At 36.6% G+C, this 21,092-nt stretch overlaps 1 protein-coding gene and 1 non-coding gene across 2 annotated transcripts; both read left to right on the forward strand.

Moving 5' to 3' along the window:
- The first annotated feature begins 2,538 nt into the window (after positions 1–2,538).
- Positions 2,539–16,861, forward strand: ccl36.1 (chemokine (C-C motif) ligand 36, duplicate 1). The gene is made up of 9 exons (XM_073858836.1): positions 2,539–2,727; positions 3,159–3,270; positions 11,436–11,567; positions 11,743–11,854; positions 12,027–12,125; positions 13,057–13,065; positions 15,197–15,305; positions 15,725–15,840; positions 16,017–16,861. The coding sequence occupies exons 3-9, from the start codon at positions 11,492–11,494 to the stop codon at positions 16,120–16,122; spliced, it is 627 nt and encodes a 208-aa protein (XP_073714937.1). The 5' UTR covers positions 2,539–2,727; positions 3,159–3,270; positions 11,436–11,491; the 3' UTR covers positions 16,123–16,861.
- Positions 16,862–18,875: 2,014 nt separating this feature from the next.
- On the forward strand, positions 18,876–20,247 carry LOC129446009 (uncharacterized). Its single transcript, XR_012359984.1, has 3 exons — positions 18,876–19,062; positions 19,256–19,364; positions 19,744–20,247. It is a non-coding gene; the product is annotated as an uncharacterized protein (transcript).
- Positions 20,248–21,092: the final 845 nt, after the last annotated feature.

Here is a 21,092-nt window from a genome sequence, read left to right on the forward strand (position 1 = left end):
TGTGGAGCCTAATGCAAACTGGGCGAAGAGAGCCATGCAACAAATTGATGAACAGCAGCTGCGCAAGTAGCTCAATTATGCTAAAATGACTAATTTCAATTGTTTCTTAAGTGATAAGTTCATTTCTCTTGACGTTTTCTTTGGTGTAATGCATTGTTTTATTTTGCTATTATTATTTGATTTATCAACATAAAATGTCTGCATGGTGTCCTGTTTGATATGTATAGCATCTGCTTTAAATGCAAAATGTATCTTTTATTAATGGTATGTAGTCTACTTTAAATGCAAAATGATGTAATCATTTAACAAACTGGCATTAGTAATTGTCAAGTTTCACCCACTCATTTAAATCAGATAGCTTTTTCCCACACGGCATGATTCTTTCTATTTATCACTTTGACTGACTGTAATTCAGGTTACCTGCATAGCCTATATGTTAAAGATTCTCTTGTTTTTTTTTTACACAAATATATGTATTATTTGATGCAATGAATTGTAATAAAGCATAACAGACACAACAAATGCCTATATGTTTTGAGTATAGCAATCCAACCATATCACTTTGAAGCTCCACGTACCATTTAAAAAGCTAAATTTAAATAAAACATTTAAGTTTTAGGTATGTTTTTCATGTCTACTATCTTGTATACTAAATGCAACTAAATGACCTGAAGTGATAGAGTCAGTAGTAACTGAAGAGCTCTGACATGTTTAAATGAGCATTTTTTATCAGACGACTTATAATTGATTCAACCAACAAACCAGTTTTCTGATTGGCCTTGAGGGCAGGATTATCCTTAATTGAATCTAAGGTATTTGATGGATGTATATATGCGGTGAGCATTAATATCTCATTTTTGACAAGGGTGGCTTTTAGCGGCTTTTGCATCTAAACTTCAATTTCTATTGTGTGTTCATATTAAGCTTATAAGTTATTTTGTTTTAGCTCAGATATTAGCTATAGAACCAATCCAACAACTTCAACAATCAATCTGACATTTTATTGCTGCTGCCACTTACAGTGTTAAGCTGCTGGAGCCTAGTAAAGGCTTGAGTATAGTAGAGTACTTTATTTAAAAGTTCATGACCAGGTTTTCAGCTTTGATTCAAAGGGAAGATCAGATATAAAAAAATAATTAACATTGTTAATTGAAATTGTGTTGCATATTCTAAACATGTATGCACCAAGAAGCATGATCAAATTAGCTAAAAAACAAACAAGCAGGGCGCGGGGAGAACTTTGTCTTTAGTTAGAATTACATTTAGAACCATGTCTGATTCTATACTGGATTGCTACAGCATGACAATATTTTACTTAAAACAGGATAAATAAAAATAGCAAAGGTCACATTTTCTTTTAAATCTTAAATAAAAGAGGAGCATGTCTAAAATGTGAGGGCGATGTTAGCTTTAAATAGCATTCTTTATCTAGGCCTACATACAAAAGTGTCATTAATACAAACACATCAAGCCTGTGAGCGGAAATTAAATATTTGTGGTCAGCCACCCAAAACCTCACCACCTTCACAATGCACTTCCTGTAGGAGGCTGGAGTGTTTAAATAGTTAAAAGAAAAATAGATTTTGTCTTTAAAGCAAAAACCTATCAGTCAGTAATTAATCATGTTAAATTTATTTTAGTTCTCCATCATTCTGTGAGGAACAGCAGGGAAAAGACACTGAAACAAGTTTCCCCTTAAAAAATGCAGCCAGTCTACATCTAGGCATAAACTAGCACGTTTGCTAAGAGCTATCGTCTGTGTCTATCCTTTGTGTTCTCTTCGGTTCAAACTCAGATAATAACTGTCTCTAAATCAAGATGCAAAACTGCCCAGTTGACATAACTTAATAAATAACGCCCTCTGCTGACGAGAAAAGGGAAGATTACAACTATTGAATACATTTTGTGATAACAATGTAATATTTCTCAAAATCTACATTTGAATAGGCATAGTATGAGTACATTATTAGTGCATCTATTTTACATTTTTTTTGTCTTTAATTCTTTTTTTTAAATGTTTTTTGTAATAATAATTTTATAATGTAGTTTTATGCACTATGTGCCCATCAAACCTAAAGTGCAAAAATATGACCCAAATGGATCAGTCTTTTAAGACCGAAATGTGTAATAAGTCTGAAAAGAGCACAGGGCACCCAGTCTAATATAGTTATTATAGCTTCTCTTACTCATATAATGGTGCAGCAGAGCAGACTATAAAAAGTAAAGTGCATATGTGACAATAGATGAAGGCAGTAACAGTTTTGAAAACAACTTTTATTAATATTGAAGTCTGTTTTTTCTAGTAAACGCATTTATAATCGTAAAAATTGTGTTGCTCTCTGAAGATTAACTTGGGCAAAACGTGTAAGTGTCATAAACTTTTGTAAAACAAAAAGCTTATTTTTTTGCGAAAAATTAATGGGCTTTTTGGCGAGAGAACCAGTGTCCCACTAACTTCCGGGGTTGGCCTTCAGTTAGGGGGTAGGATTATGATCATGCCCCGCCCCCAGCTATGACTAGACACCACAATTCATATATGCCCCGCCTTTTGGACCAGTTTTTCACAGAAACTTTTACACAATATTGTTTTTGACTACTGACTATTACACAATACATTTTTGATATCTACAGACAATATCTCAAGAATATTACGCAGCTGCGTTACTGTTATTTTTCTCTTCTTGTTGGACTTCTGGTAGTCACTTGGCTCCAATGTGATGTCCCAGAGTAAGTCACCACAATTTTCAGCTTTTTTTTATTTACGCAGTGGTGTAAGTGAAATTTTTTGTTAATTTTGCTTTCTGCCATGCAATGAAGTTCAATTCCCAGTCTGAAATAGTCAAGATAAGTCAAATTTATTTATGTAGCACTTTTTTTACAATGTTGCTTTTTCAAAATTTGGTTACCAGCCTTCTTTTCTTGTTGGACTTCTGTAGGCCTGTCTGGGTCAAAGGGCCACAAGTCACAGCTCAGCTTTATTATTTATTTAATCAGTGGTTTGAATTAGCCTCAATATTACTTATTTATCAATATTTTCTGACATTATGAAGTTCAACTTCCAGTGTGAAATAGATCAGAATCTATTGTTATGTTTCAAATAGTTTTAGGAATTAAATGTTTTCATATCTATGATTAATTACATTACATTTTTAACACAGATGTCTACGAGGCAGCTGAATGCTGTTTTGAGTTCTTCAGGCGTAAAATTCCGATAAATAAAATCGACTACTACTTGGAGACAAGACCTGGTTGTCCCATTGCTGGAGTCATGTAAGTTTTGCAGTAGTGTGGAGTAACTGTAAGTTTGTCTTTGTAACAGTTTTATCACCAAGAAGTCTCTTCGTGTCTGTATGGACCCTAACACAAACTGGGTAAAAAGAACCATGCAACAAATTGATAAACAGCAGCTGTACAAATAAAAATAATTTGATTATGTTGAAATTAGTTGAGCGTATCGGACTTGATAGTACAATCCCTTAGATTAATTGGCACTAGTTTGTTGACATCTTGAGTGGGGAGTAGGGGTAAACAATTCACCAGGTTCATCAGTTGGGCACTCTCCGTCCTTGGTGTTTCGTTGATAGGCCCACGACACCTCCAAATGGCTCAAGAGCGACACCTGGCAACCCAGGTGTGCTCCCCTCTGCTTTTACCCCTCTACATCATTTTGCAGCCCATTTAGGAGCCTTCATTTTTAGCCACAGCCAGTTGCTACTTCGCTTAGCTGCATCTGACATCAACCTAATAGCTTGTAGTAAGACCTGTCCTCTGACTCCAAAACCCTTTGATAACCTGGTTGTTGCTGTGGCTACAAGCCTCTCCACCTAACCTCTACGGGAAACAACTGGGTTCACCAGCCCCGTTGTTCTGCTTGGGTTGCTAGATCATAGTACTTCAGCCTTCAGTAATGTCAGTTTTTATATTGCTATGTTCAGCTTATGGACGTTCAGTCCATTCCTGTGTCTGTGAGACATTTGGGGATTTTTTTATATCTTACCCATTAATTAGATCTCTCAGTGAATTCACCATGAGCTCACAAGAACCTCATAATGTGGTCACACTGTGGGGGTCACAGTGATCTGAAAGTGTAACCACACCGCACGCTCATTGTGTGCTCATATGAAGGTCATAATATGAGGTCACTGCACACACACTGTGAGCTTATACATGGATTTCTCGGCGACGTCATCATTGCGTGCGCACACAACTGAGAGGCAGAAAGAAGAGACGTGCCTTGTGTTGTTGGCTAGTAGCGGTGTCTTTAAATCAAAATGCCAAGGAGTTGCGTGGTTAATTGTAACAACAGCCAGTGCTGGATGCTGATGTTTAACATACCAGTGGATGCAGCTATTACGTTACTAGCCTAACATTATAAGAGAACCATCCTGCTCCCAATTGCTGCAAAAGCCCTTGGTATACAAGGCGTACCTGAAGATCTCCCTTTGCGAACTGTGCGTCAAGACATTGAAGTTCTTCCCGGGGCATCTATCACCTTTGAAGTAGCACTGACTCATAAGCCTCAACTCAGGTATAAGATTGAACATTCACAGCTGATAACCTCAATTTATCACAACAGTCGTATCCTGTGGATCAATTGCAAAGAAAGTATAAACACTTACGAGGTCTTCCCATCATGCCAATGAAAGATGCTCAGCCTCTGCTTTTGATTGGGTCAGATCAGCCACATCTCATTACACCCACTGAACCTATTAGATTAGGATCACCAGGTGGACCAGCTGCTGTGCACACCCGTCTAGGGTGGACCCTCCAAGGCCCTATCACATTCGTGGGGCGGCCTGTGTCTTCCTCACAATGCTTGCTGACCTCGGTCCAATCACTCCAAGATGAACTTTAAAAGAACGTCCAAAGACTCTGGCAGGTTGAAGTAGTTCCTCACAGAGATGAGAGAGAGGTGACTCGGTCCAAACAAGATCAGGAGGCTTTGACGTTACTGGAAACCAAGTCTGTTCGCACAGATATGAATGGAGTTCTACGCTTAGCCACGCCACTATTGCGCCAAAAAGATATGCCTAGGTTGTGTGCCCCTAAAGAGTCAGTCATGCCTAACCTACATGGTACAGAGAGACGTTTGATGAAGGATCCAGGGAAAGCAGACATATACAGGAAGGAGATAGAGAAACTTGTGCAGACAGGAACTGTTCGGGAAATATCCACAGATGCAGCAGAATCTAATGAGTGTTGGTATATACCCCATCATCTTGTTAGTCATAATGGGAAATCTCGGGTTGTGTTCAACTGTTCCCACGAATACCATGGACAGAGTCTAAACCAGTATCTGTTACCAGGCCCTACTCTGGGCGCATCATTGTTAGGCGTACTCATCATATTTTGGGAGCATCCAGTCGTTGTAAGTGGTGATATAAAGGCCATGTTCCATCAGGTCTGCCTGCTTCCTGAAAACTGTCCTTTATTGAAGTTTCTCTGGCGCGATCTGAGCGTGGATAACCCCCCAAAGGTCTTCCAATGGCAGGTATTACCTTTTGGTACCGCATGCAGCCCATGCTGTGCCACTTATGCTCTGCAACGGCATGTTACCGACCACATGACAGATGAGAACATCAGATTTTCAATAGAAAGATGCTTTTATGTTAATAACTGCCTCTAGAGCTTGTGCACACCTGAGGCCGCCAGACAGTTAGTCGACAACCTAAGAGCAATACTTTCTCAAGCTGGATTCGAAATCAGGCAGTGGGCTAGCAATGTTCCAGAGGTTCTGAGTCATTTACCTACGGAGGCACAAGCAGAGAGCTTGGAACTGTGGTTAACTCAGGATAAATCTGACATGCCCGAGTCAACCCTGGGCTTAAGTTGGAACTGGCAGACGGATACTCTAACTTACAAGCACAGACCTGTGGTGTATAAGACCCCCAGCCCAGAAATGTCTACAAGGTCCTGGCCACCACTCGGTTTACTTTTACCTTACACCACTCGAGCAAAAGTTATTATCAGGCAGCTATGGAATAAGCAAAGTGGTTGGGATGACCCAAACTTACCTCCTGAGATTCTACAGGCGTGGGGTGTCTGGGAAAATGAGTTGCAGTACCTACCAAACATGACTTTTCCTAGAACATATGTCCCTCCTGAGGTCGACCGGTATGGTACCACACATGAGGTACACATATTCTCAGATGCATCAGAGCAGGCATATGGAGCTGTGGCCTACTTAAGGACCACTGACAAAAGAGGCCAAACGTTCCTGTCCTTTATCATTGCACGTTCCCGCTTGGCCCCCCAAGCGTTCACATTCCATTCCTCGTTTAGAGCTGTGTGGCGCTCTTGTGGCAGCTCAGTTGGCCAGATTCCTGAAAGGGAACTAACTCTACCAATACAAAATACTGTGTTGTGGACGGACTCCTCCATGGTACTTACCTGGCTCCACTTAGAATCCTGCCATTACAAGGTCTTTGTTGGTAACAGAGTAGCCGAAATTCAGGAGCTAACAGAAAAGTGTTCCTGGCGCTATGTCAATTCAACCAAAAACCCTGCAGATGACCTCACTAGAGGCAAACCTCTGAGTGCTCTTAGTTGAACCAATGGTCTTTATGGGCCTCCCTTCTTATTGCAAAAACCAACCACCTGGCCAGTGATGCCAAACTCCAACCTATCAGATGACAACACTTAATTGCATAAATCTGCCTTCTGTGGCTCCACTGCAGCGCCCCCTTTATTCAGCAGGCCAATTGATTGGAACTATAATACCTGGCAGGAACTCCTGGATGCCACTGCTAAGGAAATCCAAATTAACCCTACTCCAGGTGCCTTTCCTGACGTGACTGACTATCAGCAAGCAGAAATCCTAGTCCTAAAACAAGCTCAACAGGAATCGTTTCCTAAGGACTTTCAACGCCTAGTAAATGGGAAATCAGTGTCCTCAGATAGTCGTCTCCTTACCTTGGCCCCTGAAATGGACAAATCTAGTGGTTTGATCAGAGTTGGAGGTCAACTGAGAAGAGCACAGATGATCGAAGAATCGACCATACACCCCATTGTCTTGGATGCTTACCATCCAGTTACCCAACTACTGATTAAGCATTATGATTGTAAGCTGCGTCATTCAGGACCAGAGAGGTTGTTCGCAGAAATGCGACGTTGTTATTGGAGGGCATAACCAGTCATTCCTAAAATGGCGGACCTACCTCCTGCCCGTCTCCTTCTACATAAACCTGCCTTTTACTCATGTGGAGTAGATTGCTTTGGACCAATGTTGATTAAAATTGGGAGACGCACAGAGAAACCCTGGGGAATAATCTTTAAATGCTTAACAACAAGGGCAGTGCACCTGGACCTCCTCAGGACCATGAGTTCGGATTCCTTTTTAATGGCCCTTAGGCGGTTTATTGCAAGACATGGAACACCAGCAGAACTGTGGTCTGACCAAGGAACACATTTTCGAGGGGGAGAGAGAGAACTGAGAGAAGCCTTTGCAGTGATGGCCCCTGAGTTGCAAACTCGGCTTGCTAGTCAAAAAATTCAGTTTAATTTTAACCCCCCAGCAGCTCTACACTTCGGTAGGGGTATGGGAGAGGGAGGTGCGCTCAGTAAAGTCAGCACTCTACACTACCCTAGGAACTCAATCCCTTCCAGAAGAAGTCCTCATGACCGTCCTTCTAGAGGTGGAGGCAAATCTGAACATTAAACCTTTAGGATATGTGTCATCGGATATTGCAGATAGTGATCCAGTAACACCAAACAGTTTGCTTATGGGGTGGCCAGATGGCTCTTTGCCACAAGTGATCTACCCAAAATCTGACTTGTTAAGCCACCGACGCTGGAAACATTCACAAGTCTTAGCTGATAACTTCTGGTCCCGGTTTATTCGTAACTATCTTCCTACTCTGCAAACAAGGCAAAAGTGGCATTCCTCCTCACCTGACTTGGCAGAAAAAATGGTTGTCATGGTTATTGATCCCCAACTTCCTCGGGCCCTTTGGCCTGTTGGACATGTCATCAGGATCCACCGCAGTGCTGATGGACATGTTAGATCTGTGGATGTAGACATAAAGGGGCAGGTCTACACTTGACCAGTAGCACGACTAGTAATTTTACCAGCTCTCTCAGATAATGGAAACTGACAAACCAACTCAAGTCCAGTTGAGTAGCCTTTTAGTAGGAACAAAGTTGCTCAGCACCTTTGGGGGCGGCTGTATAAAAGGCTGTAAAGAAAAAAGACTTTTACGGTAGGACTTTGATTTTGATAAGTGCAATTCCAGACCTTTCCAGGAGGAGGCGGGGTAACACTTTATTTTGATAGTCCACTTTAGACATTTTACTAATTATAAGTAACTCTGCAACTACTTATCAACTACTTATCAACTACCAATCTTTAGATAATTAGTAAACTGTCTGCTTAATATCTACTAAGACTTGATTGCGATGATATCTCAACAGACATTCAACTGTCTAGAAGTATCTTTGCATGTGCATGTCAACTTATTCCACTAACCCAAACCTTTTTCCTAACCCTACCCCTTACAGTCTACTAATACTCTAATGACAGTTAGTTGACGTATAGTTGCAAATTATTGAAAGTTAGTTGACATGTAGTTGCAAAGTTATTTATAGTTAGTAGAATGTCTAAAGTGGACTATCAAAATAAAGTGTAACCGGAGGCGGTAGCGTTCTTGTTCACTGCCTGTGTTATAGTTGAATACCGAGAGAACGTCAGCGGTTTAACTATAAGTTTCTCCTGCCTGTCTTTCTGGTTTATCGTTGGTGATTTGGTGTTCAAGTGTTAGTACATGACTAATAAACTATGATTCAATACACTTTGAAAAAGAAGCTCCAGTCTCCTCATCATTAAAGTGTTCTGACCGACACACAGGAGTGTTCACTGTATAATTTCAAGCCAGATCCTATAAGTCTAAATCCTACCTAACACACACCATGAATAGGGCTGTATAAAATGCTGTGTAGAAAGTGTCCTATATTTGATTTTATGATCATTCCTATAATATTTCTTAGAAATTATAGGTAAGAAGGGTGACGTTACTCTTGGGCTAATGTTTTCTTACATTCTTTCACTTGAAATGAGATTCCTGACCATCACACTGGTTCCCTCTCCTGCTATACTTTATCAAAGCTTTGAGTAATTGTGTGATGTATTTGTATTATTGTCTTGTAATCTTAAAGGGACATTTATGTGGAGAAAACTGAAGTTATGCATATATGAGGAGGTCAAATTTGTGAATTCTGTGAATTTCAGTAAATCCCACCATTGTTCTGTAAGAGTTTTGCACACTTAATCAAAGTCTCCTTTTGAAGAACTATCATTTATGCTACCTCTTGCTCTTTAACCCCTTTATATGTAACTCTTGATTCAGAGATTTGAGTGGATAGGAAAGGATATAGTGTGTGTGTGGAATTGTTACAGGTTATCTTTCTCTCTTCCTATTTCTTTTTATAGTGCCACTGTAAAGCCAAACATGCTGCAAGAATGACATTAGAAAGTTTAGATGGCTTTTGTTTGTGAAATAATAATAATAATAATAATAATAATAATAATAATAATAATAATAATAATAATAATAATAATAATAATAATAATAATAATAATAATAATTATTATTATTATTATTATTATTATTATTATTATTATTATCATTATTATTATTGTTATTATAGACTGAAAACAGATGTTTAATGTAATGAATGTGGCTCCATTTGGTGTAGTTCGGGTAATATGGTGGTTAGAAGTGTTGAAAAAGGTAGATGAGAAATTCGGGTGAGTTCGCTTCTTGAAGGCGTTGGTGGTTTGTCAGTCATACAACTCATCTCACATTTATTTATACTTGACATCTCATTACGTCTTATAGCCTTGCTATTTGCAGTAATATTTTGACATTAAACACTGCATTATGTGTGGATTTTAAAAAATCTGAAATTTGATTATTCAGAGAATGTGTGTAATTTGCAGAAGTACCATGTTATGTAACTTCATAAACTTTGTCATGTAATGTTTTTTTATATCTGTTCAGCCTATATTACATGGAACCAGAATATTGTCTCATTTTGTTTTTGTTTTTGGAAGAAGTGAATATGTGATCTTGAGGACTATTTTTTCAGTTTTGGTCATGAGCTTATTTATTATACTAATTTATGCTTTCATCAGAAGTAATGTAATACAAATTTATATATGGTCAGTGTGATCATATAAATATGAGAGCACAGCTAAGAAAATAGTTTTCAATGAAATTATCAGTTAAAGGATATTTGCATTCATATTTGCATTCACTGTGGTGTGTTGATGTTGTGTTGGATAATTAAAAAATAATGTGGTGAGATTTTATGTCTTTGTGATCACTATGATCGAAGGAAAGCTTCCCACCACTTTGTGGTTTTGAACCACACTACTGCAATAAGCTGCTTTGCACATGTTTTATTTGTCCTTTTTCGTAGGTCTGTACTTTTTTCTTTCCTGTGCTTTATTTTTTTCTTCATTCTTATATACAATTTTTAATTAAAATGCTTTCTTTGTACTTATCTTTTATTTGTAGTTTTCTTTGCCCCTTGCCCATCAAACCTTAAGTGCAAGTACTTTCAATAACTTGACCAAATATGATTGTGTCGAATTGTGCATTTGGATACCTATTAAATGTCCAAAATATTCAATTAAAAGTAATCTTAATTTTATCTTAATATTCTAAATTAACTGCAAAGCTGACTTATGTCTACAAACAGTGTAAATCTAAGTTTGTTGTAGTATGTGTCAGTGTTGAGTGTTTAACAGGACACAAAGGACATAAAACTGTCTTATTTAGCTACAGTGGTCATACAGCGCTTGTCATATAAGTGCAGATGATGAAATTTAGTTTTCTGTTTTTATAATGTTGAAAGAATCGGTACATGAATTGGAGGCAGTAGCGTATCTATGCCCGGATGTGCTCTGTATACATTATGACCTATCAGATGCAAACTGTGTGCATGCAATCTCACTTGAAGCCTTCATTTAGCATGCATTGATCTCATTGAATTACCAGCATAATAAAACAAACATTACTTCTGGAGAAATGATGGGTGACAGGAGAGGTCTGAAATCATAATGTTATCTGTCTTATTTATGTATTTGTTGTTTTGTCAAATAATCCTGCCTTTGTTTGATTTTGTTTGGTTTTAACACATGACTACTAAAATAAATGAAAAAGAAAAAAGTTATTTTATCTCTTTGTTTCATTAAATAACAGTGAGAATGCCTTTCTTTATGTATGGTAAGATAAACTGTTGAGTCATAAAGATGGTAAAGACTTTTTTCTGTTTTATTAGCCTACATGAAACAACCACCTAAAATGTTTCCTGTCTATTTATTTTTGTGGTTTATTTTCTACATGGAACATTTACTCACTTATAACCTGCCCCCTTGCCAAAACCACACTCGCCCCCCCCCCTTCGACCTTTTAAATGCATGATTCTGTTTGTAGGACATTAGACTGATGATATCTACAGTACAATATCTCGAGAAGCAGAATCTACAGCTATGCGTTACTGTTATATTTCTCTTCTTGTTGGACTTCTGGTAGTCACTTGGCTCCAGTCTGGTGTGAAGGCCAACAGTACGTTACCAGAAAACTTTATTATTTATTCAATCACTGGTATGAATTAATTATTTATTTATCAATGTTTTCTGACATTATAAAGTTCAACTCACAGGTGAAAGAGTGATCAGAATCGAATATGTTTGAAATGGTTTTTAGGCATTAAATGTTTCAATATAAATTTCTAACACAGGTGGGAACGTGCCAGATGAATGCTGTTTTGAGTTCTTCAGGGGTAAAATTCCGATCGATAAAATCGACTCTTACTTGAAGACAAGAAGTGAATGTCCCTATGCTGGAGTCATGTAAGTTTTGCTAGGTTGAGTTTTAATGTCCATTCCTGTGTCTGAGAAACATTTAGTGAATTTTAATATACTTTAATAATGTGTTATTTGTGCTAACAATGACTGTAACAGAAGTCTTTATAGTTTAATTTGCAAAACAGCAGTGTGAACTGTTAGTTTGTCTTTGTAACAGTTTCATCACCAAGAAGCCTCTTCGTATCTGTGTGAAGCCTAACGCAGACTGGGTGAAAAGAGCCATGCAACAAATTGATGAACAGCAGCTGCGCAAATAGCTTGATTATGCTGAAATGAGTACTATAAATTGTTTCTTGATAAGTTTTCTTTGGTGTAATGCATTGTTTTATTTTGTTATTTTTATTCGATTTATCAACATAAAATGTCTGCATGCTGTCCTGTTTGATATGTATAGCATCTACTTTAAATGCAAAATGTATCTTTTATTAACGGTATGTAGGCCTAGTCTACTTTAAATGCAAAAATAATTAATGTAAAGATTTAACAAACTGGCATTAGTAATTGTCAAGTAGAACCCAATCATTTAAATCAGTTTTTTACCACACTGCATGATTTTTTCTATTCATGACTTTGATTGTAATTCAGGTTAGTACATATACTTTAGGTTAAAGAGTTTTTAGATTTTTTCACAATATAGAATTTTTTTCTTATTTGATGCCTTGAATTCTAATAAAGCATAACAGAAACAACAAATGCCTATATGTTTTGAGTATAATTTGAGTATACTGTAGCAATCCAACCATATCACTTTGAAGGTCCATGAACCTTTTTAAAAAGCAAAATTTTAATAATACATCTTGTATATGTAGAAAAGTACCTAAAGTATAGGTGATAGGGTCAGTAATAACTGAAGAGCTCTGACATGTTTAAATGAGCATTTTTTTTATCAGACTTACAATCGATTCTACCAACAAACCGGTTTTCTGAATGGCCTTGAGATCAGGATTATCCGTAATTGAATATAAGGTATTTGATGGACGTATAATGTGTGCGGTGAGCATTCGGTTCATCCTTATCTCATATTGTAGACAAAGGTGGCCTTTAGCGGCTTTTGCATCTGAACTTCAATTTCTATGTTCATATAAAGCTTCTTACTTATTTTGTTTATAGCTCAGATATTTAGCTCTAGAACCAATCCAACAACTTCAACAATCAAAATGACATTTTATTGCTTTTGCCACTTACAGTGTTATGCTGTAAGTGGCAAATGGTATGTAGTTTATTTAAATGTTCATGACCAGAAAAAAAAAAAAATGTTCATGACCAGGTCCAGATGGAATCTGTAGATTTTGTGCATTTTCAGCTTTGATTCGAAGGGAAGATCAGCATGAAATAATTAACATTGTTAATTGAAATTATGTTGCATACTTTTAAACATGTAGCCTATGCACCAGAAGCATGATCAAATTAGCTAAAAAACAAACAAACAGGGCGCGGGGGAGAACTTAGTCTTTTGTTAGAATTATATTTAGAAACATGTCTAATAATATTGGATTGCTACAACACGACAGGGGTTTATTTAAAACAGGATAAATAAAAACAGCAAAGGTGACAATTCATTCTCTTTGTCTTTTAACATGAGTGTTAAGCCATTTAAATCTTAAAGGGGACATATGAAAATCTGACTTTTTCCATGTTTAAGTGCTATAATTCGGTCCCCATTCTCTGCAAGCATGTGAAAAAATAGGTCATTGTAATTTGGCTCCTATTGTGATGTCAGAATAGGATAATACCGCCCCCTTTATTGGCACTATCCAACCACAGCACAGCCATTTAGTGCAGAGAAAGAGAGAGAGAGAGAGACAAAATAATTCACAGCACAACTTATTTTCAATTGAAAAAAACCACCATCATTGTGATCAGTTTTTGAACTTCATCCACTTATTTGAATTTTAAATGACACACCCAAAAACGACACACTTTTGCTCAGGCCTACAAAGTGGCAATTTTAACATGCTGTAATTAATTATCTCTTTGGTATTTTGAGCTAAAACTTCAATTACGCACTCTGGGGACACCAAAGATTCAGTTTACATCTTAAAAAAATTAATAATATGACCCCTTTAAATAAAAGAGGAGCATATATAAAATGAGAGGGTGATGTTGGCCTTAAATGGCATTCTTTATCACCAAGGCCTACATACTAATGTGTCACTAATACAAACACCTCATGTCTGTGAGCGGAAATTAAATTATTTGTGGTCAGCCACCCAAAACCTCACCACCTTCACAACGCACTTCCTGTAGGAGGCTGAAGTGTTGATAGTTTAAGAAAAATAGATATTGTTTTTAAAGCATCAACCTATCAGTCAGTAATTAATCATGTTAATTTTCTTTGAACAGGAACATTAGGGAAAAGACGCTGAAACAAGTTTCCCCTTAAAAAATGCAGTCAGTCTACATCTAAGCATAAACTAGCACGTTTGCTAAGAGCTAGCCTCTGTATCTATCCTGTGACCCTCTTCGATTCAAACTCAGATAACTGTCTCTAAATCAAGAGGCAAAATAGTTTTTTTTATCGAGCACTTTAGAATGCAGAATTTATTGTCCAGTTGACATAACTGAATAAATAACGCCCTCTGCTGGCACTCGGAAAAAAGTAAATATTATTTGAGTGGTACATTATTAGTGCATCTATTTGAAATGTTGTAGTCTTTAATTCTTTTTATTTCAAATGTTTTTGTAATAATAATTTTTTAATGTCGTTTTATATGCACTTTGTGCCCATCAAACCTAAAGTGCAAAAATATGACCCAAATGGATCAGTCAAGACCTAATGTGTCCAGTTGTGCATTCAGATGCTCGTCAAAATTAACAACAACAAAGGAATGAAGACAATCTTTAAGCTCATGTACATTTGTAAATTTTTGTACATTGTACTGAAATATGTTTATCGTGTCTCAAAAGGGCACGAGGTACCCAGTCTAATAAATTGTGCAGAGCAGACTATAAAAAGTAAAGTGCATATATGTGACTGAATAGATAAAGGTAGTAACATCTGTACACAGTTATGAGCAACTTTTAATTTTGAAGTCAATTTTTTTAGTAAACGCATTTAGAATCATAAAAATAGTGTTCATCTCTCAAGATTAACTTGGGAAAACGTGTACGTGTCATAAACTTTTGTGAAACAAAGAGCTTTTTTGCGAACAAATGTATGGGCTTTTTAGCGAGCGAATGTCCCGCTAACTTCCGGGGTTGGCCTTCAGTTAGGAGGCTAGGATTAGGATCTGATTATGCATATGCCCCGCCTATTGTACCAGTTTTTCACGGAAAATATTACACAATACTGTTTTTGACTACTGACTTTTACACAATACATTTTTGATATCTACAGACAATATCTCAAGAATATTACGCAGCTATGCGTTACTGTTATTTTTCTCTTCTTGTTGGACTTCTGGTAGTCATTTGGCTCCAACCTGGTGTGATGGCCCAGAGTAAGTATCAGCACAATGCTCAGCTTTGTTATTTATTTACGCAGTGGTACCGTATAAGTGAAAATATTTATGTTTGTTAATTATGTTTTCTGCCATGTAATGAAGTTCAATTTCCAGTCTGAAATAGTCAAGTCAAATTTATGTATGTAGCACTTTTTTTTTTACAATGGTGCTTTTGTTTCAAATTTTGATTAGCCTTCTTTTCTTGTTGGACTTCTGTAGGCCAGTCTGGGTCAAAGGGCCACAAGTCACAGCTCAGTTTTATTATTTATTATAAATCAGTGGTATGACTTAGCCTCAATATTACTTATTTATCGATATTTTCTGACATTATGAAGTTCAATTCCCAGGGTGAAAATAGTTTTAGGAATTAAATGTTTCCATATCTATGATAAATTACATTAAATTTTTAACACAGAATGACAGAGGGCCAGCTGAATGCTGTATTAAGTTCTTCAGGGGTAGAATTCCGATGTATAAAATCGACTCCTACTTGAAGACAAGACCTGAATGTCCCAATGCTGGAGTCATGTAAGTTTTGCTGAGTTTTAATGTCCATTCCTGTGTCTGCAAGACATTTAGTGAATTTTAATATCATTTAATAATGTGTTGTTGTTTGTGCTAACAATGACTGTTTAACAGAAGTTTGTTATGTTTAATTTGCAAAACAGCAGTGTGGAATAACTGTAAGTTTGTCTTTGTAACAGTTTAATCACCAAGAAGTCTCTTCGTCTCTGTGTGGAGCCTAACGCAAACTGGGTGAAGAGAGCCATGCAACAAATTGATGAACAGCAGCTGCGCCAATACAAATAGCTTGATTATGCTGAAATAAGTTGAGCAAATAGGACTTGATAGTACAATCCCTTAGAATAATTGGCACTAGTTTGTTGACATCTTGAGTTGGGATTAGGGGTAATCACTTCACTACGCTCATCAGGTGGGCACTCTCCTTCCTTGGTGTTTCATTGATAGGCCCATGACACCTCCAAAGAGCTCAACAGCGACACCTGGCATCCCAGGTTTGCTCCCCTCTGCTTTTACCCCTCTAGGTCATTTTGCAGCCCATTTAGGATCCTTCATTTTTAGCCACAGCCAGTTGCTACTTTGCTTAGCTGCATCTGACATCAACCTAATGGCTTGTCGTAAGACCTGTCCTCTGACTCCAAATCCCTACAAGCCTCTGCACCTAACCTTTACAGGGAAGCAAGTGGGTTCGCCAGCCCCGTTGTACTGTTTTGGCTGCTAGGTCAGAGTACTTCAGCCTTCAGTAATAGCTTTTATAAATTTTTATATTATCAGTAACATCTAATTTCTCTACGCTGGAGTCTTGTAAGTTTTGCTATTTTCAGCTTATGGAAGTTCAGTCCATTCCTGTGTCTGTGAGACATTTAGTGAATTTTATTATATCTTACCCATTAATTTGATCTCTCAGTGAAGTCACCATGAGCTCACAAGATCCTCATAATGTGGTCACACTGTGTTGGTCACAGTGATCTAAAAGTGTAACCACACTGCACCCTCACTGTGTGCTCATATGAAGGTCATAATATGAGGTCACTGCACACTCATACCATTAACTCAATATTCTGAATTCACAATGAGCTTGCATATTCCACGAGAATCAATTTGAGAATGGGGTGACGTCACTGCACTGTAAAAAAAATCCGTAGAAATTGCAGCTGAGTTGCTGGTAATTTACCGTAGATTTAAATTTATGTTATTTACTGGCAACATTTTGTTCAAAGTTAAATGAACATTAAACATTTACAAGTCTTTGTCTTTACAGAGTAAAACTAAAAAACAGCATCAAGCAAAACATTCTGGGAAACAAAATCTGAAGCAAAAAACAGAAAAAGGTTGATGATGATTTCTGGTTCCCAGAATGCTTTGCATGAGGCTGTTATTTTATAGTTTTATTCTGTAAAGATAAAGACTTGTTAATATTTAAAATTTATTTAACTTTGAACAAACTCTTGCCAGTAAATAACATAAATTTAAATCTACGGTAAATTACCGGCAACCCAGCTGCAATAACATTGAAATTTTTACGGACTTTTTTTACAGTGTGTGATCCTCCAGAATCCCCCTTTTCTAGTGAGATAATGGAAGTAGAATGCCCCCCTTGTGACCTATATTTGTATTGCCTCCTTTTAACCCTGCTCAACATTTTGAAATCACAATGAGCTCACATATTGTTCATACTGTGATTATCATGGTATGAGAATAGTGTGATATCACTCTGATCATTGAGCTTTTTATTTTATTGTTGTTTTATGTATCATCATATAACAAATATCTGCATGATATCCTGTTTGATATATCTATGTTCTGCTTTAAATGCCAAATGTATCCCTTATTAATGATATGTACTTTAAATGCAAAAATAATACATGAAAACATTTAACAAACTTGCATTATTAATTGTAAGTAGCACCTTATTGAATCATACAATGCTGAACCATAAATTGTATTTCGTGTAGACTTATTTCTTTGATGTCTGATTAGATACAAATGGGCTACATCTAGGTTAGAGTATTATACAGTCTCTTTGTTTTTTCACAGTATAAAAACAATATGTGGTTGTATTACCAAGATAACGTGTTAAAACTTAAGGAATGTACCAAAGCTATATGTATTTTCTAGCTGATTTATATGCATTCAATTGATTGCCCCTCTTCAGCGCTTGGCTGGCACTAGCACTGCGCTAAGCAAGTGTAAAACAAAAATGTGCTTAGTACTGGGCATTCACATGTTTAAATAGACACACAACATTTATAACTGTAAATAATTCATTAAAAATTGTACTACATCCTAATGGGTTTGTCAGCATTATCTTTACTAAAATATCTGAGGGACCCCCCCCCCCAAGTATAATTTTGACTTCATATAGGATAAGTAAAAATAGCAAAGGTGACCAGGAATTCATGTGTTTTGTCTAACAACATGAGTGTTAATTTATTTAAATTTCTTACGTACACATTATGTAAAAGATGAGCATGTTTAAAATGTGTTGGCTTTAAAGAGCTTTCTTTATCACCTACGTACAAATGTGTCACTAAATACAAACACCTCAGGCCTGTGAGCAGAAATTGAACATGTGTGGTCGGCCACTTTATTCTATAACGTCTCCACCTTCAGGGCACTTCCTGTAGGAGGCCACTAAAACATGTTTTACATCTATGCGTTAACCAAACATTTGTTATTTAAGAGCTATAAGCATTTTAACTGGTTAGTTGACATGACTGCCAGGACTCTAAAAAAACTACAAGACAAGAAACAAGAAATACTTGTAGAAATAGAAAATATTGTAATAAAATAATAAAGTAATATAAAATCTCAATAAATCTTTAATTTGCACACTAGATATCTTTTATTTACAATTATATACAAATACAAGAATTACACAAAATGTATATACATTTGAATACACTTGAAAAATTATATGGTCTCCACTCTGTATGTAACACAGACACATGCACACATTCATTTATTAAAGGGGACGTATATATGATGTCATTAGCACTCTTATGTTCTTCATGTTGCTTCCTGACACTTCAGTTCTCTCTTTAGTGTCTCTAGTCTCTCCTGCAGGCTTTTCTGAGTGTCTACACTTTCTTCAAAGTCCTGGAGCAGTAGGTGTATCTACAATTTCTCGAGAAGCAAAATCTGAAGCTATGAGTTACTCTTATATTTCTCTTTTGGTTGGACTTATAGACATAGTCACTTGGCTCCAGTGTGATGTAACGGCCAACAGTAAGTCACCATAACGTTCAGCTTTATTTGATCAATCAGTGGTATGAATAAAAATTATTGCAATATTAACAATACATCATTATTTTTTCACCAGTTTTCATTGACATATTATGAAGTTCAATTTTCAGTCTGAAATAGTGATCAAAATTATATATAAAAATTAATATCTAAGATACAGTAATTTTTATCACAGATCGTAAACTTGTGGACGGTTGCTGTTTTTTGTTCAGGAGTAAAATACCAATCAATAAAATTGACTCTTACCTCGAAACAAGTCATGAATGTCCCATTGCTGGGGTCGTGTAAGTTATGCTACATTCAATTAAAATACCCATTCCTGTTTCTGTAAGAAATGGATAAACTAAGAATGTCATTATATCTTAATAATGTGTTCTTTGTGATTTAACATAAATTTAATATACGATGTTCACTCAAAAAAATGCTGGGTTATTTTCAACTGAGCAATGGGTCAAAAAGGGATAAACACAACCTACTGGTTGAAAATATTTATGTTTGACCCAACAATTGGTTAAAAACAACCTAGCATAGGTTAAATTACAACCCAGTGGGTTGAGTTCTTCCCTTTCTGACCCAAACCCTGGGTTTAAAAGACCCTAGCATTTTTAGAGTGCATTTGTGAGACTGCAGTGTGGTATAACTGTAAGTTTGTCTTTTTAACAGTTTTATCACCAAGAAGTCTCTTTATTTCTGTGTGGACCCTAATGAAAACTGGGTGAAGAGAACCATGCAGCAAATTGATGAACAGCAACATCCCTACAGTAAAACTGCTAAAACCAGTAAAACTATTAAAACTAGTATAATTGCTAAACCCAAAACAACCACAATAAGATCTACAACTGCCATAACCACTAAAACAGCTATAACCAGTACACTAACTCCAGGCCCAAACCAGATGACATGCAATATAAATCCAGTGACAAGCAATGTGCCTGTTCACACCGATAAAAGGAAGATGCCAGCACACACCAGGCCACAAAACACAGCCAGTCAGAACAAATTCTGTTTGTGTACACTCTCACCTTGCATCTGAAGTATGTTCAGGAGGTGAACAACAATAAAATACTCTTAAAAATAAAGATGTTTTACAATGCCATATAGAAAAAGCATTTTTAGCCAAATGGTTTGGATCCCATCAGAGCAGCCTGGGCTTTTACAACACCTGAGCAGTGCCACAGACTGATGCCACGCCGCATTGCTGCAGTAATTCAGGCAAATGGAGCCCCAACTAAGTATTGTGTGCTGTACATGCTCATACTTTTCATGTTCATACTTTTCAGTTGGCCAAGATTTCTAAATATCCTTCCTTTGTATTGGTCTTAAGTAATATGCTAATTGTCTTGATACTGAATTTGGGATTTTCCTTAGTTGTCAGTTATAATCATCAAGATAAATAAATACTTTTCATGATATTCTAATTAAATGACCAGCACATGTACATAGCCTCACTCAAAAAAAATTGTGTCCAGTATATATCCTTAAATAATATTATTATTTTCAATTCAATCAAACATTTTGTCATTATTTTGTCACATTCTCTGGTATTGCAGTGTGTATTACATTTTTGTTTATGTAATCTTTTATTAAAACAACCTCATCTTGCTCTCTTCATGACATGTGTTGGAATAACGGTGGCACTATATTCTGACAGTCTAACATTTTCTTTCATTTTTGGCATTCCTCTCAAAAAAGGAAACTTTGGAAAGATTTGACTATGTATTACTGATAATAGGCTACTGTTTCTCTGTTTAGAAAATGTTTTATTTTGTCTTACTATATTTAACTATGTATATAATTAGCTTAACACCTGGCTGTATGTTTTATACTGGATGTACTACTGTGGTTCTGATGGTACTTTGACCACTGTTTTAATGTACATTTTTTAAAATAAAAAATGACTCTCTATGGCCATGCATTTTCAATCCTTCCTTCCTAGCAAGATCATCACAGAAAAATAGACAGTGTCTATGTGTACAAATGGTGAAAATTAGCCCTGTTAAGTTTTCTATAAC

Source organism: Misgurnus anguillicaudatus, chromosome 21, assembly GCF_027580225.2.
Source record: "Misgurnus anguillicaudatus chromosome 21, ASM2758022v2, whole genome shotgun sequence".
Classification (NCBI taxonomy): Eukaryota; Metazoa; Chordata; class Actinopteri; order Cypriniformes; family Cobitidae; genus Misgurnus; species Misgurnus anguillicaudatus.